The 18,332-nt window shown below is 42.6% G+C and overlaps 1 protein-coding gene across 1 annotated transcript; it reads right to left on the bottom strand.

Annotated features, from left to right (window-relative positions):
• Window positions 1-1,937: 1,937 nt before the first annotated feature.
• On the bottom strand, window positions 1,938-17,608 carry tbx15 (T-box transcription factor 15). Its single transcript, XM_077617904.1, has 8 exons — window positions 17,212-17,608; window positions 14,049-14,322; window positions 12,403-12,504; window positions 9,137-9,308; window positions 6,864-7,031; window positions 6,723-6,787; window positions 4,803-4,900; window positions 1,938-3,362 (listed from the first exon to the last, which is right to left on the bottom strand). The coding sequence occupies exons 1-8, from the start codon at window positions 17,450-17,452 to the stop codon at window positions 2,530-2,532; spliced, it is 1,953 nt and encodes a 650-aa protein (XP_077474030.1). The 5' UTR covers window positions 17,453-17,608; the 3' UTR covers window positions 1,938-2,529.
• Between the last annotated feature and the right edge of the window lie 724 nt (window positions 17,609-18,332).

The following is an 18,332-nucleotide window of genomic DNA, read 5'->3' as shown; positions in this document are numbered from 1 at the left end:
AGCATTGAACAGGAAGTTTCTTGGATCAAGTCGTAAGCGCCGCCACGGAAAGGTAGCAACTCCAAACTCCTCAAATTCCCTACAGGGGTGCGGGATTGGGTTTGTGGGGGGGGTCGTTTTTTTGTTTCCGGGTCACCTGCGCGGTCAGTCACACTATCCGCCGGACCTCTCGGGACAGCGTCCACCGTCTCATTTGGACACGGAGGCCGCTCAGCGGGCGCCTTTGGAAATGAGAACCACCTGCCCGTTGGGGGTGGACCGTATCTCCGACATCTCCTTTGACTCCCGAGGCTTTGGTGTGTGCGTGTCTTGGTAAAAAGGAGCTACAAAAAAAAATAAAAAAATAAAAAAGGCCGGCGGCTACAAAGTGCAGCCAATCATCTGGTCCTTAGAAGAGCCAGTCTGGTGCTTGTTACGCTTAAAAGTGGCGGCCAAATGCGAAGGTTTTTTTGTTTTGTTTTAATTGATGAAATAGCCTTGTTTTTTTGGTCCAAATAAAATAAACATGAGGAATGGCGGCGACGGAATTTTTATTCAAACCACAAGAATGAATTTCAGGAAAAACGAGTCAAAGGAAGTAGTTTATGTTTTTTTGATTTATTTGTTCTAAAACAAATGTGCACATTTTAATAGGTTGCGTTATTTATTAGACTTTGGATCAGAGTGACCCTTTTAATAGGTTCATTAAATGACATCGTTTTTTTTTAATACTATTTTTTTTATTAAAAAGAGGATACTCTGCATTTTCCTTTGTGAAGTTGAGAATAGAATATTTTTAAATACTAATCAATAGAAAAGTGAAAGTAATTAAAAACGGAATATTGTTTTAAATATTAAAACCGTTTGTTTTTTAAATGATGTTTTTCCTTATCTTGTTTTTTTTTACTTGAAAAAATACAAACAAAAATGAAAAATTGGAAATTATAATGCTATTAAAGGTCAAAACTAGATTAGATTAAAATGTTATTTCATCCCATTTTTGGGAAATTTCTTGGTTGCAGTAGCAAGACACACAAGACATTGTAGACCTAGCTAAAAAACTGGAGCCACACAGAAATTCCACAAAATGTGGACCTTCTGCAGACTGAGACTAAAGTCAAAATTGCTATAAATTGACTGAAAATAGTCAGGTCATGTGGTCTTTGTTTAGTCCATTAATTGAATTGAATGCTTTTATTGTCATTATACAAGTATAATGACATTTAAAGCTTTCATCCGCTCAAAATGGCCACCCAAAAGGTAAAAACCACAACACCCAAGTGCGACTATCAGAAGCAGATCTGCGGATGCGGCCATCCCGACAGCAGCAACAAGATCCTTCAATCGAGCTACCACTACGTCGGAATGAATTCCCCGTCGGGGGGTGCCGTGTGCCCGCCCCGCTCATCCGTCTCCGTCACGTCGGCAACCATGAAAGGCTTTTGAGGACGTTCCTTTTCCACTCGAGGAACTGTGATGGATGGTGGAAGGCCCGCCGTGTCGTTGATGAATCGACAAAGGCTGGAAATAACGTCTGAAGCGGTGGCGCGTGGCCAAAATGATCAAATCGTGCCCACGCCGTGCTCATTATTTGGCGTCCTTCGTGCTTGGAGGGGAAAAAACAGGTGGTTCTAATGGTGCTCCGATGATGGCCCACGTATGATATTTCATGCACATGATTGGGGGGGGACGTGTAACAGGCGTGTAATGGATGCTGATTGGCCCAGAGTGGAATGCGGGGGAGGCCAGTTAACAAGAATCGAGCTTCTTCGTTACGCTTTTTAACTCAACTGACCACTTTGCAAACAAAACGTTTCTTACCGTTTTAGGACCACTACATGTTCACAATGTAATGACGAAGCAATCGTGAAAAAACAACAACTGTTTTGTTAGCGCTAGCACTCCCAATGCTAACTTTGGCCACACCGCTAATGCAAATGAAAAGCAGTCCAAGGACGTGTGCTTGATTTAAAACGTTTATTGAGCTTTTTTTATGTGCTTGGCACTTGTTATTTACATTTACACAAAAAAAAACAAATCTTTTCTGCTATGTCACACATTTGTATAACAAGGATGGTACTGCTCAGCACTTAAATACCACAAAAAACACACTTGAGCAACTCTGCTTTGCTATTGCTGATGCTAACTTCTCACACGGTTAAGCTTAATGATCGCAATCTCCATCATATATATAATTATTTATATATATATATATATTTATATTCATATAGCAAAAGATATAGGTAATCCACTCCAAAATGGTGACGAGATTTCAGCAAATCCAAAATGTCTCGAAGCACCCCCTGCTTGGACACAGAGCGGCGTTTGTTTGGGATGGCTTTGCTTCTCCATGGCCTGGCGCGCTCTTCCAAGACTCCACCACGTTGACGCCGCCCCAAAATCCCAATTAAATAGTAGTAAGGACGCCCCTCAAAGACCTTTTTAAGAAGAAGGGGCGCTTTTCACAAGCTAGGATCCTTTTTTAAAAAGGTTTACAGCCTTTTGAATTTGCTTCGGGGCAACGCCACCCAGCCCCGCCCCCTTTCGTCTCTACACCATGTGCATGGACATCTGGGAGGGGGTCCCGTACTGGCGTCCGTCGCAGGCGACGGCGCCCTGCTGCTGGGCCACGCCTCCCCCGCCGTTGCCGATCATGTGAACGGCGTCCATGTTGCCGTTGGACAGGTACTGACGCTCGGCGAAAGCGCCGGCCGGGGCCGAGGAGCACAGCAGCGCCCCCTGGGGCTTCTCGGGGGTGGTGGCCAAACGGGGCGAGGCGGGGAAGTTGTATCCGTACAAATTGTAGGGGTTGTGCAGCGAGAAGGCGTTGTAGGAGCCCTGCTGCACGTGGTGGTGGCCCCCGCCGAAGACGTGGGCCGGGGACGAGCCGGAGGGGGCGGCGCCGGCCGGGGCGCCGCCGGACCCGCCGGGGCCGGGGCCCGCCTGCATCACGTACTGCAGCTGCGAAGCGGGGAAGGAGCCCAGCTGCCCGCCGTAGGCATCCATTTTGCCGGCGGAGACGGCTCCGGGGGCCCCCGCCGGGGAGCCCCCCTGCATGCCCATCAGGGATGGAGTCCTCTGCGGCAGGAAGGCTTCGGCGTTCTGCGCCGAGGCCACGGCGCCGCCCGCCGCCTGGAGCCGTCCGTAAGAAGCGTCGGCCAGGCCGCCGTAGCCTTGCAGCGCCGCCATGTTGCCGCGGGCGCACGCCGGGTACTCGGACAGGCCCAGGTTGCACAGCTGGCTCTCGCGGCAGCCCACGTTGAAGCTATTGGGCGCCAGGTGGAAGGCGGGCGGCGAGCAGGAGGGGGACAAGAGGTGGGCGGCTCCCGAAGGGGACGGCGTCCCCGTGCTGGAGGCGGTCGGAGACGTGCCCGTGCTGCCGCCTGAACACACAAAGGAGGGCACATGTTCAGGACCGGCCCGGCGGATGGCGGACGACAGAACATGCAGCTCGCCGTTCGCCACAAAGGCTTTTCTTTGGGGGTGTCCTTTGAGTGACGCTGTCCAAATCCGTCGCTCATTCCCAAAATACATTCCGATTGACTGCTTCTCCATTAAGCAGTAGTCCCAAGTCCAAAGGAGATATTCCCAATTGAGCTAACAACAGCTTAGCTTGTCATTTTTGGGACTTTAAGGCGCCGTTGGAATCTTTTATTTTTGCCCAAACTCAACCATGCACCCGGTGGATGATTTCTTCTTTTGCTTAAGGACTTTTTTTGTTGGGGCGTTACGGCGACCACAGTCAAGTGACCAATGTTATCGCAGGTTATAAGGTCCAATATTGAAGTATTCCAACATTTTACAATTTGCAGTCCTTTGAGGTGGTCGTCAAATAGTAGTCGTTGAAGTGGGTCAATAGGGGTCATTTGTAGTTTATTTTAATTCATCGATCCAAGTAGAATAAAATCAAATCAATTTATAAATACAACAAAAATAATAACTAATCCACTTTCTAATCCGGCACGCCATATTACAACAATTTCTTTGGTGACCAGTGCTTTTTAAATCTGGTCTGAAAAAAAGACATTGAATGAAGACGTAGCCTGATATGTTAGCTTGTGCTAGCCGAGGACCGGCTCCAATCAAATCTATCGCACGCGCCATATGCCTTCGATAAGAAACGGGGTTCACCGTGGGGGGAAAGGCATACGCGTGAAATATATGTGAAGTCATGTTTTCCATGGCTTCCAAGGACTTGGGGGATTCTTGGGGGGGAAAATGGTGTTCACACTCCGAGTTCACGGTTTAACGATAACAAACACGTAGTCCCACCGCGACGTCAGGCGACCCGGCTTCCCCGGGCCGGGTCGGAGGCCGAATCTCGGTGGAAACCGGGAGAATTGGGACCTCCCTCGACATTTTACAAGGTTTTCATGATGTCATAATTTTGCTTTAAAAGGGGAACTATTATTTAAGGGTGTGGGCGGGGGAGGGGGGCAGGGGGGATGGCTACATCATTCCAAAAAGAGAACCTAAGAAATGTAAGTATTTTTTGTAAACACGATTAAGTAAATTGATCTTCAGAGTTTCCTAAAAAATTGAGCACTAAAGTGCCAATCAGCCCTTTTTTTGGTATACTTTGCGGTGAGGACATTTTTTTTTTATTATGTTGAGGCGCAGTTGGTCTGGTATTTACGCAGTCATTTAAATTTGCGGAAATAATTCTAACATTTACAGCAGAACCATACAAATGATTGAATACATGATAGTTTCACCCTAGGACTAAAATTTTAAAAACTGGCCTATTGGTTTCAATTGCCCCCCCCATAAGAAGCATTGAAGCAGTACAAATAAATCAGGAAATGCAATCAGAGTGGACTCACCCTGCTGCTTCTGCATATGGGTGAAGTCTTCAAAGGTGAGCGTCCTCACCGGAGGCCTCCAGAAAGCGTACGTCTCCATGATGGCCTCCAAACCCGTCCTGAACCGCATCAGACAAAACATTAGTCCAGCCCGAGACAGTAAATGTTGTTCAAATAAAGATTACAGGCGTATAGGGAATATTTCCCGTGATTCCCCTATTTAAATCAATAAGTGCCAAAGATTTTTACAAATTTGAATGTCCAAAAATTATCCATCAATCAGCACGATTGTAAAAGCTGTCAATTCATTAACAGATTAATTTTGTCAGCCTATCTGGAAGACATAACGACCCGTTTATAAAATTCCAACTCACTCCTTTCCGGCTTGAGAACTCCGCCAAGTCTCAAAAATGTCCGGCGAAAATCTAAATAATGGCAGAATTGCGAGTAAGATCAAATTGAAAGTACCTTGGGGAGCCATGTGCAGCTCGAGAACCACTGGTTGCCCATCCCTAAATCAAGATGGCGGACACGTAACGCGGAAAGGAAACCGGAGAGGAAATGTAGGCCGTAAAGTAAAAAGCTATTGCGAAGATGAGCTATGAGCAGCGGAAGAGTCTCACGCGTCGGGGGAAAGCGAGAGTCCCGCTCGCAGGAAACCGGAGCTGTTAAAAAGAGAGACGCCGTGTTTTACGGCACGTATAAATCTGCAGCAAACCCGGCCATCGCCGTGATTTACGCCCAGCAAACTCCCAGTCCAGTTGTTTTAGAGTCAACATTTCCTGTCCGGAGTTAGCGCTTCGGCTAATTGGCTTCGGCGCCGACACTTAGCAAATAAATTGCGTACGGGAATTAAATGGTTCCGATTGTCCGGGAAAAGCCAGAAACGCAGAAACATTTGGCGTTGAAGACAAATTTGAACGTACTTTTGACGCCCAATGTCCCAATTGCTTCATTTGCACTATAACTTCAATATTAATTCTGACATTTGAAGTCGACCTCAACTTGGAAACAGTCGGCTTTAAACCAAATATTTGGATATTGAATTGTTGTGACTGCATTAAATGACGTTTCCCCATTATTTAGCATTTAAACTTCACTTTTTGTTGCCATTTTTTTCTTTCCAAGTTCGTTTTAAATCAAGGTCGTGTTTTTTGCAACTCCATTTCACACTAAAAGTCATGTTCCATTATTGGTAACATTACTTTGAGATTTTAATGTGAAAATAATGCTCCCTTCTTTCCGTCTTGCGATAGACACGCTTTTAACATTATGATTGATTGAATTTGATCTGAACACAAAGTCTTTTTTGGAGCCACATGAAATATTCCGACGTAGATTTCATTGTCAGGCGAGCGCTTTCTTCGATTTGACGCGTCGACGGGAATCAAACAAATTATAAATTAGCCCCATTCGTCACTTGCAAAGTTTGCCGTGTCCCGGACGCGGGTTACGTCAAGTTCAGATTTCCACGCGTTTGTGACATCACTGGAGGTGTCAACATGAACAGAAAAAGAGATCTCTTGCTTTCATTTGGAACATCTTCCGTAAGCGCGCAATGTGTTGCTGTTTTTCCTTTTAACGGCGGGGCATAAATCACGAGGTCTATTGTTTGAAAAGCGAAAAAAGATGTTTCGGATATCTGGCCCGACAATAATGCGGACCAGATGCGGGCCGGGGGCCGCTTTCATGTTCCCGACGCCCCGCCGGCCCCCCGTTTCTGCAAAGCGAGAAGGAAAACGGGGGAGTCGTGATGTCACCGCCGATGCGAGGACAAGAACAACAGAAGCCGACGGTCGCGCTTTCGAGCTGTCATTTCTTACAAATTTCAACTTATGAAGCAGGATTTATATTCACCTTTGAACCGCGCCGCTAACAAACAGAAGCTAACTTTCCCGTCAACGTAGAAAATGGAAAAAACGAAAAGTAAAATTGCTGCACCTGTTTCGGCCAGAGTCCCGAAAACCTTTAGCGAACGGGTTGCGGTCGATCTTTAGTCGGGTGATCTGGGGAGGAAAAAATACAAATAAATAAATATAAATCCCAAAAGGTAGAAGGACGGGGGGAGCGGGCGAGCGCTACCTGCTGGTTCTGGTAAGCGGTGACGGTGGTGAAGACGGTCTCGGGAAAGCTGAAGGTCTTGACGCCTTCGCCAGCCGGAACCGGTTTATTGGGCGACAACTCGCTGCTGAAGTCCTTGCGGATGACGTGAACGCGGGGCTGGTACTTGTGCATAGAGTGAAGGATAATCTGCGGGGGAAACGGCCACAAACGGGGTCAACGTCGGCTGGGACAACATCCTTGCCGAACCATTGGCCGACGCTAATGACGTTGAACCCTTCACCGCCTTCCCAATTTATTGAGTTTGATTTATTCAATTAAGGACAGCACATATGAACATGCATATGTAAATATATAAGTTTGTAGCCAAGGGCTAATTTCCAACTTTAGTCCTTTGTGTGGGTTGAAGATAAACACATACAAGAGACACTTAGCACAGTTTTAGACAGCGTTGTGGTCGTGATTTTGTTCGTTTAATAGCCAGGCTTTAAGATGATTGGCCAAGAGGTTCACAGATGGGAGTTGACGTATGCTAATTGCTATTGAGTTCCAGGTATGGAGAGAGAAGGTGCTTTGGCTAATTTAGCACTCTTTTTTTAAGGGAACTACACAGTCACCTCTAGAGCCAGCCAAAGTTGATGTGTTGGAATTTTTCTATACGGATTGAACATCTATTGCTTTATTGGTTTTCAACAAATCGATGCAGAGCTTTTTTTTGGAGGGACAGAGACAAACAATTGACCAAAACAAAAACCGACATGACGTGAAGGATTAAGGGGAAACACAAAGAAAGAATTGTTAGTAATCCTAGTAAAGCGGGCGCCAAAGTCAAGTACGAACTGTACGGGATCGTTAACATGGCAAATTTCCACCGATGTGAAAAGAACACAAGATGAAGTGATAGACGATCTGCGGAAGGTTTTTCTCCATCAAATCCGAAAGGAAAACAACCATTTTTTTTTCACTTCTTAACTAAACACAAAACAATGACTTTGTCAAGCCTCAAAGTCATGTTACAAAGACGCGGATTATTTAAGTTTGGGTGAACTTAAAACTAATGACAGGGTCGAAACCGCTTTAAGCGAAATAGTATCTGGAAATATATTCATTTCTATGAGACGACCAGATATTTATTATTGATCCAGCATTATCCGTTTTTCAGTTTTTGGGGTTTTTAAACAAAAGCGATGTCACCACACATCATCTGTGGGAGGAAAAGAGCAAAGAATGTCACGAAGTAGGAGAGCAGCGTGTACGACATTTTGAGTGCAACCCAATTTTTTAGGTTTCATCTCCACTAAAAACAATGGACTTGTCAGAGGCAAAAGAACATCAAGTGATGGATAATAAGCGGAACATAACGCCAAGGACGCGGATAAATTATCCTACGAGGACGGCAGGGTGGAGCCCAAATTGGATTCTTGATTCTTTTTTCCAGCTAAATCAAAAACCATGTTCAGATACAAAACAAAATGTTCCCTTTGACGGAGATCAATGTCCAGATTGAACGGGAAGGGCACGCGATATGACACACATCACTTCGACGCCATCGTAAAATGTTGATCGGTAAGTCCGATGTCTGGGCGGACTGTGGTTTCAAATTCGGCGAATGGATCGGAACGGTCCGTGGCGACCTTTCATTCCCAAAATTCCGGCAACAGGTGGCTGAGTCCCAAAACGTCCTGAAGCTCGCACGATTGTACCGACTGTCATCTTTTAGCGAACATATTTGTCACAGCTGGCGAAGGGGGGGGGGTGTCGGGCGCACATGTAGCAAGCGGTGGATCAGCCAGAGGACGACAGCTCGCCGTTGTTCGCACTCAAAGGCACTTAAGCCTCGCGAGAGATGTTTGCCTTTTCATGTCGCAGCTGGACCCGCCAAAAAAAAAGTCCAAGTCGACGGAACGGCGTTGGCGGCGCTAATGCAACAAAAGCAACCAAAGGCTGTGAAGTTAGCGCCAAAAGCAACAGGTGGCGGCGCTGATGTCCCCACCGGACGGCGAGGCAGGTCGGGCCCGTCGCGAGGCGGGCGAAAGTCGTTGCGGGAAAAGGCACGATTTCGATTATCGGGATGAAAATTCCAAGAGGTTGCGGGAAAAAGACTCACGTGTAAAGATGGCATTGAATGGAGAAAAAAAAAATGGTGTTCAATGAAATCCTTTGATCGGGATTGGATGACATTGAATAGTTGGATAAAGTTAAATAGTATGAATGCAATTCCTATTCATGGAATGAATTCCGCTTCAAGACGGACGCACATGAGCGACCAATCGTGGCGCGAGTGCATGACTTACGTGTCCCTGGTCGTCCAGCTCGTTGTTGGTGAGCTTGAGCTTGTCGAAGCTGACCACCTGCCGCATCCACGTGTCGCCCGAGGCCAGCGAATCCGGGTGGATGTAGACCCTCGGTGGCACCGGGGAGTCGGCGTTGCCCGCCACCATCCACTTGGAGCTGTGGTACACGTACCTGGGGGGTGGGGAGAAGAAGAAGAAGAAAAAAATCACGATTTGTAGTTCGGTCATTGGCTCCCTGTTGTCAAAACAGGGCTTCCGTGGCAGTCAACAAGTTAAAGAACCTTAAAATGCCCCAAAACCGACAGAAAGTCACATGGAAATACCGCAAATTTAGCAGGGACCAACAAATGGGATTCATAGAACCTAATTTAGACTCATTACTTATTATGTTGACCACTTATTTATCTATTACTATTTAGTGATTATTTATTTCTCATTACTATACATTGATTTTCTATGTGTTTGCTTGTTTGTTTGTTGTTGCGTCCATAGACTCAGCGAGTAGTTTGATATGGCGCTGAACGTCTCCAAAACCATAGAACTCATCCTGGACTTCAGACAGAACAAGACCACACTTGGACTACTTATTTATCCATTTATTTATTGATTATTTATTTGTCTGTCTGTTCTTATTTGTGCACTATTTTGGTGAAAGCTTTAAATCTTATTATACTTGGATAATGACAACAAAAGCATTCAATTCAATTCAAATGAATAAGCAGTATTCTGGAAAGTTCCTCAAAAAGAAACGATCCTAAATTTACCAAAAGTCACCTGGAAGCCATTAACAATGATAGATGTCTAATTCACTTAAACTGGATGCTGATTTTTCAGAGCCATTGACGGCACTCGACGTCCAATCCATTTTGACCGGGACGGGCGAACGAACGAACATTTATTCACCCGGTCAAAATGGATTGGTTGTCTCGCATCGTCAATGTCAGCAAATAAGTGAACTTTTTGGGCCAAAAGTGAACTGGCGTGACCCGCCAATCAAAAAGAGTTTGACAAAGTGGACGGCACGTTTGCTAATGGAAGCAGTCGCGGCGACACATTGAGCAGAATGGAGCGTGTCTTTGGCTTTCAAGTCCTAAAAGATGTTTTCTTTTTTAACAATGAGCGTCATCATTTCTCTATTCTGATCTCTATTGAACAAGACACTGTCCTTTTATGAGGCTTAGCTAATTTCACGTTTGTTTGCTCTGGTTGGCCAACACACACACACACACACACACACAAGGGCTACTTATTAGCCATTAACGTTTAGTGTTAACAGATGGTTGTTTTTCCCCTTCTAAATGCTTTTACAACTTCCTCTCATGTTCAATGCGCTCTCTTATTTCCATGCAGAAAACGTGACTGTTAAAAACAATAAAAAGTTCAAATCGGCCTTAGCAGGAGAAGCTTTTTCTTTCTTTTATTCATATTTAACCACTAGAGGGCCTTCATTTGCATTTATTTTCGGCAATTGCGTTGACGCCCTGGCGTGTTTGCTAACAATTAAAAGGCTTATTTAAAAAAATAAATACATAATACACGCCTTTTCGGCCATATTTTTTCTGAGGCTTCTTTGGCGATGAAAAATAAAACCTACATTTAAAAAAAAAAAAAAAAGTCACGTAGCTAGCAAATGCTGGCGTTCTCCGAAATATGAGGCAAGACATATTTCTCCGTTGGATTAGAGGGACGAGGGACGTCAACGACTCCTGCAAATAGTTTTACATCTGTCAACACTTTTAATTGTTGTCATTAAAAGGCAAGAATAACGACAATGAGGTTACGGGGAAAGACGCTGACTCTTGGAGAATTATTTTTGAAGATCTTTAAATTAAAAACGCTAGAAATGAGCGTCAACGTGGCGTTTGGCGGCGCCACGTTTACACGGAAAATCCGCCCATGAAGACAGAGTTGAAAAAGTCATATACTGGTACGTATTCCTTCTACTTTTTCTCTGTAGTTTCACAATTGCAAATTCATTTTTTTAACGGTCCTCGTGGAGTTATTTGTCTCAGGCTGCGCCTGGATACGATGAATATATTTCAATCCCAGCCCTCGATTTTGGCTCCGACTTCAGCCAAAAAAGCGTCCGTCACGTCGAGTTCCCGGAGCGATCCGTCACGCCGTCGCCTCGCCGGCCCACGCGAGCGACGGGACCGAGCCGGCGAAAAAACCCTTGAGGTGGCAGTCGCTCGGCAAACGGTGCCAAATTGAGATTAATCTCAGGAACTCGATTGGATGGAGCTAACGCTAGCGTGCGTGTGAATACGATTGGACGACAATGTTTTCCCAGTTGGACTTTGACGTTGTCTTTGAAAGGAAAGCATGTTTTGCACATTTTGTTTCAGTATTAAAGGGTTCAAACACTAATTATAAATCTAGGATGGACAAAAGCATAGAAAAAAACTGTGTTTAGTCTTTAAGAAAAATAAAACTTTTGTCTCAACTAAACTGTACAGAGATCATTTCATTAGTAAAGAGTTTGATTGGAAGAATAGCGTCATTTTTTTGGTAATTAAACATCGTACTCTTTCAAAAATAAGGTAAGTTTGATTTTTTTTTCTCGCTTAGCCTCTAGCATTTTATTTATATATATATATATATATATATATATATATATATATGTATGTATATATATGTATATATGTGTATGTATGTATACATGTATGTATATATGTATAGATATATGTATGTATGTATATATGTATAGATATATGCATGTATGTATATATGTATAGATATATGCATGTATGTATATATGTATAGATATATGTTTGTATATATGTATAGATATATGCATGTATATGTATAGATACATGTATATATGTATATATATATATATATATATATATATATATATATATATATATGTATAGATATATGTATGTATATATATCTATATATTAAAATGGCTTTGCTCCAGTGTAAAGCACTTTCAATAAATATAAAAATCTACCAAAAGACTAACAATATTTTAAAAGTAGCGTATTTTTATTTTTATTTTTTTTTAAAGTAATTTGGCATGTTATTCTTGACACAGAAACCAAAGACAAAAAGGAGTAGTTGGACTCCCAAAAAAGGGAAGTTATAGGGAGATTTTTTTTTTGTTATGGTTTAGAATGGTGTTTTCTGAGAAAGGTGAAAAAAATTGGGGTTGCCAAGACAAGGTTGTTCAAAATGGTCAAAGTTAAGGAGCGAAAATATGTCTGGAAAACAATTCCCAAATTCAGATTTTGTGGAAGGAGTTGACTGTTGAATGTGTCACTCACCGGTATCTTTTGTTGTCCACGGGTACGATGTCCATGGCGATGTAGTACTGCTGATGAGGGTCCAGGCCGGCGATCTTCACTCGCATGGCGGGAAACATCCTCCTGAGGAATCAGGGAAAAAGAAAAATCAAGGTTGCTAATTAGATTTTTTTTTTTTTAATAAAAATAATCAGTTGAATTATATTTATGCAAAGTAAACCTCACGTTGGCATGGGCATTCCAAAATTGCACTTATTTGATTTTTTAACACATCAACTCATTTTTTTCATTTCTAGAGTTGAATTTTTTTTTCCAATCATGCAAATTTCTTAACTAAACGTGTCAAAAAGTGGAAAAAAGTTTCCATTCTGCACTTTAAGATGAATTATAACCCAACTCAACAAAAATCGTGTTTCCCAATGTCATCGTTGGCTTCGTAACTGGGAAAGCTGGCAGTGAATGGTCATATTTCAGTGCCAATCACGGCCATCGGCGTCCAATCTATTTTAAACGGGAATTAATTCATAAATGCAGGCTCATTTTGTCGGATGAAGTCAAAATAGCGTGGTGGGATTTACAGGTGTGCTACATTTTCTCCCTCCTTGGCGTCACGGGGGCTTTGCTATGATGGATTTTCTTATATAATAATTGGCGCTTATGTTGAGATTTGGTGGGAGAGGGAAAGAACCAAGCGGAGATGTCGAAATGATCTCACGAGCGCCGGAGAGTTCATTAAAATTCCACCATGACGTCACCCCAGCTGGATTCCGACTGGCCGCGCTTTTACGGCGTTCGCCCCATGTTTGAAAAATTAAAAATGAGTGCGGATCTTTCCGTTCTTACGGTGACTTGGACAAAAAAAGATGGAAAGGCATCAAAACCATAGTAAAAAATTTAATGAGGCAAAGCCAAATGGAAGGTCATCAAGAAAGAAAGAAAACTCGCACGAGAGAGAAATGTGAGAGAAATCAAATGTCACAGTCAGGGGTCACTTTATGAGGCATTCCGGAGGGAGGAAAAACGCCTTGCACATGAGATTTGAAGAAAAATAAGATATTTTCTTTTTTTTTTTTAAATCACATCCGCTCATTAAAAAGTCTTCTTTTTTTATTTTTTTTATATATAAAAGGTTGTGGCCATTGCTACAAGTCAGGTCGTCTTAAATGTCCAATATAAGACAATAACATCTATAGAATTAACAGAAAAAAACGTCATTCATTCGCGTCTATACATGAATGACCAGAATACTTTCCACATTTTGCTAAAACAAATGTAAAGATATGAGAAAAATGTCAAAATGAATATCAATTTTTCGGTGCTGGGGGTGAGCCGTCGGGAGGATGCACTTGGCCGGGAAAGGTGTCTCTCGGGCGGGCATGAGTAGGAGGACGAGTCGGCCCCGGAGCCCTTCAAATTTTAATCGCATTCTAAAATAAACCACCAATGTACACTTTGAGGGATAAAATACTTCTAAAAAGGATATCAAAAGACAAATGCATCACGTATAAAAATGCAAATTCTAAAAAATTATTAACGTAAAAAACCCTATACGATATGATTTTTGTACATGTTCTTCTATCATAAGGAGCAGTGTTAACATATGGGATTGTTAGCTTACGGTAATGTTAGCATACGGGAATGTTAGCAAGGTCATTTTGTTTGCTTACCTGCCGGCTTTGGTGATGATCATCTCGGTCCCGATGTCGTGGAATCTCTTCCACAGATCGGCGCACTGCAGCTCCACGTGGATCTCGTCCATGGACGAGCAGGCCGACGCCGACGCCGAGGCAGAGGCAGATCCCGGAAGCGAAGAGGCCTCGCACGGCACTCCCGCAGCGGCTCCGCCGGGGGCTGCCGGCAACTCGCAAGCGGCCGCGCCGAATGAACACGACGTCCTCTCGGCCAGGTCGGAGGCGTCCGAGCCGGGACTCGCCTCAGATTCTGCAAGCGGTTGAAGAGACTTTTATTCGGGGTGGCGTGCGCATGGCGTACGTGAGGCCACGGATTATTAAAAAGCAGAAAAAGGTCAATTTCGAAGCCAGCACGTTGCACCCACGTACGAACACACACGTGTGGAAATATGGCCTCCAAAAACGAAATCAATTACCGTATTACACCGTATAGTTTGTCATTTGTCAATTTATCCTTTTCACATATGTATAAAATGACTATGTATAACTTCAAGATCAATGATTGCGGAAACTTCAAGGTCACGGTCTCTATAATAAACTATAAATGTTAAAAAAAAAAAAATCTACCATGTCAAAAAATATCCAATTGGAAAAAATCGGTAACTGCATGAGTGCACAATCAAATAATATGAATACTATATTGGGAAATAGAATTGTTGAATATATTTGGACATTTGACCCAACACACCAATTTATTTTCACGCTTATTTAAAATCGTATGCCCCTAGATCACTGCTATTTTTGCAATGACAATAAAAGATCAAATCTATAATTGTGGAACATAAGTGTGTAAAAATGCCCCCTAACGTCACATGAACTGGCTAAACTATTTAATTTCAGTCTCTTGGACATTTTAGCAGCAAAATGTATCATTTGCAATAGTTGTGACAAAATTAATTTATTTGGATGGTTAATTCAACCTTGATTTAGAGATAATTTTTGCCTAATGGTTTTGTGGTGCAATATCAAATGTTTTTAAAAATTAAAAACAAAACGGTGTGAGGCTGAATTGAGCAAAAACAGACAATGTTGGGATGACCTTGCTTTTCTTGAGACAGAATTTGGACTGTAACACTCGAAAGAAGAAAGGGTCAAGCAAAAAACGAAAATTAGAGGCAATGTTGCTAGATGCGAGGCCGAGTTAGCTTTTCTGGAGGAAAAATTGGAATTTGTAGCGCTAAAAAGATGGAGCAAGCTTGACAGGAATTCCTTAGAGAAGGAAAAAAAGCAGATGAGGCCAAACAGGAGCTGTCAACACACACACGCACGCTCACAAGCAAACACACACATGAAGCACACGTACACACGCACACTTCATTAGCAAGGACCCCCAACCTGAGGGGTCCCCCATGAGGGTCACCATCAGACTTATTTTTCCCGTTTTTGTACGCCTAAAGCTCACATTTGGTTTCGATTGTATTTTGGAATTTTATAGACTTTGTTTAAAAATCATTCGGTGTCAGATTAGGCATTTGGGGGAAAATTTAAATATTATGACAACTTTTATTGGTGTAGTTTGGTGTTTAATAGTTATTTCTTGAAAAATCACCCAGATTTTTTCACGTCTTTTTGATGGATTCCCATCTTTTATTGTTGTCCTGACTGCACATTTGAGAAAAAAAATGGGTAGAGTTATTTAAATGTGTATAAACTATGTTACATTTGATGAAATATGTTTGGCATTTTTTTGTTTCTTTGGCGAAATTGGGCGTCGTTTTAGTGTTTCTTTAACGTCGTGTCAAAAGACTGAAAATACAAAAAACATTCAATAATTTGTTATCTACGCTACATAATTAGTTATGAAGTTTTTTTTGTAATGGGCCAGTGAAGTCAATGTTATATTGAGTGTTTTTGATGCTTTGTGTGCGCACCGGCGGTAGCCAAGGGAGACCGAGCTGCGCTGGAGAGGAAGCCGAGGACAAGACTCTGCGGCCCGGCTGCGGGAAGTTCAGAGGGCCGCTGAAAGCAGGTGATCCGACTCCCAACTTTTTGTGAACGCAACGAAAGCAACACGTCACAAAGACGTCAACTTTTAGTCACATGATTTCAAATTTACTTTGAACACGTGCATTAGTGATTGTTTACTTTTAAATTCAAATCATTCTTTGTAAGAGTCACTTAGATAAGGGGGAAAAACATCACATAAAATATTGGATAACACCATATTAAAATCCCTCCAACTGTAGCTTGTTGTCCAGTTCACAGTATTATATTGATAAACAACAATGAAGTTGTAGAACTTTTTTTTTTAAAGTTAAAACATTTCCTATTCGTTTTAATTCACAATTTGTACCCAAAACACTTCATTTTCCTTGATTTTATCTCTTCATGTTTTCATTTTGCACAAGTTTTTGCTTTAAATCTTAAGATATTTGGATTCTTGCTTCGTCATTGATTTTTAAGATTTACCTTCCTTAAAAAACGTATTGCCATTTTTTGATGTCTTAATTCGATATTTTTCCTCGTAGGGGAATTTAAGTGGATTGAATGCCAGTGTGTCATTTCAAAGAGTTGGGAATTACTACGATTTTAATTATGTTCATATTGCATAATATTATTACGGGGAATGCACAGATGAATTGGAGTTCATGTTTGAGCTCATTATGATATAACATTACGTCAATAATGTACACTTATCTTTGGGCAAAATTGACGTGTTTTTTTGACGTGCGCACTGCCGTGTGCCTGCCGTCAAACTGTCAATTTGTGGGTCATGCACGCGATCCGTCATGTCTCACTTAACAATAACATTCAATTTCATTCAACAAATTATTTCACAACTGTTGGACATCATGCTAAAGTTTTCTTGAAATTTGTAATCGGCTGATGACGTAAAAAGAATGCGCATGTCAAATTTAAAAAGTGTATTTTGAGGTTACAAATTTGAATTCAAATAAAAAAAATCAATTGAATAGTACGTACACTACGTGTTAAAAAACAAACAATAGTCATGAAAATATAATTAAAATCTGTTTTTAAAAAAAGCGAAAGGTCCTATTTTCTGGGTTGGACGTGCACTTGGGACCCGTGATGCGTTCATGTTCAAGTCAAAAAGTTTGTCCATGGGCAATTCATTACACGGCTGGTCTTTAATTCCAAATCAAAAAGTTGCGTGAATGTTTTGAGCATGCGCACTGACCTGGGTCCATATCGAGGCAGTTTGCCGGGTCGTCAGGGTCCACTACGGCGGCCAAGTCGAGGTCGTCGGCGTCCCTGTGGTGGTCCCAGCCGGGAGCGGCAGCTGCAGCGGCTGCTGCTGCGGCGACAGCGGCGGCGGCGGCCCGGAGCTTCCTCTTCTTGCTGGAGCCAATGAGGGCTTCCACGGAGAAAGCGTGGGCTCGCGAGCTCAGAGCGGCGGCCGATCGCCTCCTCTCACTCATGTCGGGAAGGGAGACAAGCACCCAGTCGGTCCACACCGCGGCGACTCGTTAAATAAAAGAAAAGAGCCCCGAAAAGTAATCCACAACTTAGAAGACGAAGGAACGCTGTGTGGAGCTTCCCCGAGCCGCCATCGTTGTCTCTCTGCAGGTCGAGTCGCCTCTGATTGATTCTAACTTCTGGTGCGGCACTTTTTTTTCAAGAATAGGGCGGGGCTCCACTCAGCGGCCAATCGCAAGTGAGCATGGGGAGCCAGGCAAACTTTTGCAACCAATCGCGTGCGAGGCAATCCTGCCTCACGACCCCAAATGGATTCGCTGCCAAAATAAAATTCACATTGGCTGTCAATCACATAGATACACAATGCTCGTCCAAAAACGTTGGGTGTCAATTACCACGCTTGATAGATTTGTTTGAAATCTGCATTTGAATGATTAAAAATTATTATTTTTCTCAACAGTCCAACTGGCGTAAAGAAAAAAAACCCATCAAATCTGAGGTAAGATGACGTGCACGAGCAGATGCGCCTGAAAGAGAGAAATTCATATTTTAATTACAAAGAACCTATTATTATAAAATTGCTCGTGACACATTACTGTATTATCGTTGTGTATATATAGTAATATTAATTATCGACTCAGGCACTAAAACTACTATTAAATTATTTCTCGCTTTTTATTATTAATAATAAAAGGTAATTGCATATTTTGAATGTATTTTTAAATACGAAATAATGTTAAAACATCATTGTTGAACAGGAGGAATCACATTTTAACTCATTGAATAATGGTGACATTTTCCCAAATTATTAATATGCATTATGTCATAGCAATCCAACGATTCATCAATTTTGGCTTGTGATAACTTCCAAATGATTGGAGA

This window comes from Stigmatopora argus, chromosome 13 (assembly GCF_051989625.1).
Source record: "Stigmatopora argus isolate UIUO_Sarg chromosome 13, RoL_Sarg_1.0, whole genome shotgun sequence".
NCBI classification, from domain to species: Eukaryota; Metazoa; Chordata; class Actinopteri; order Syngnathiformes; family Syngnathidae; genus Stigmatopora; species Stigmatopora argus.
This window is presented reverse-complemented; position numbering and strand designations above follow the sequence as displayed.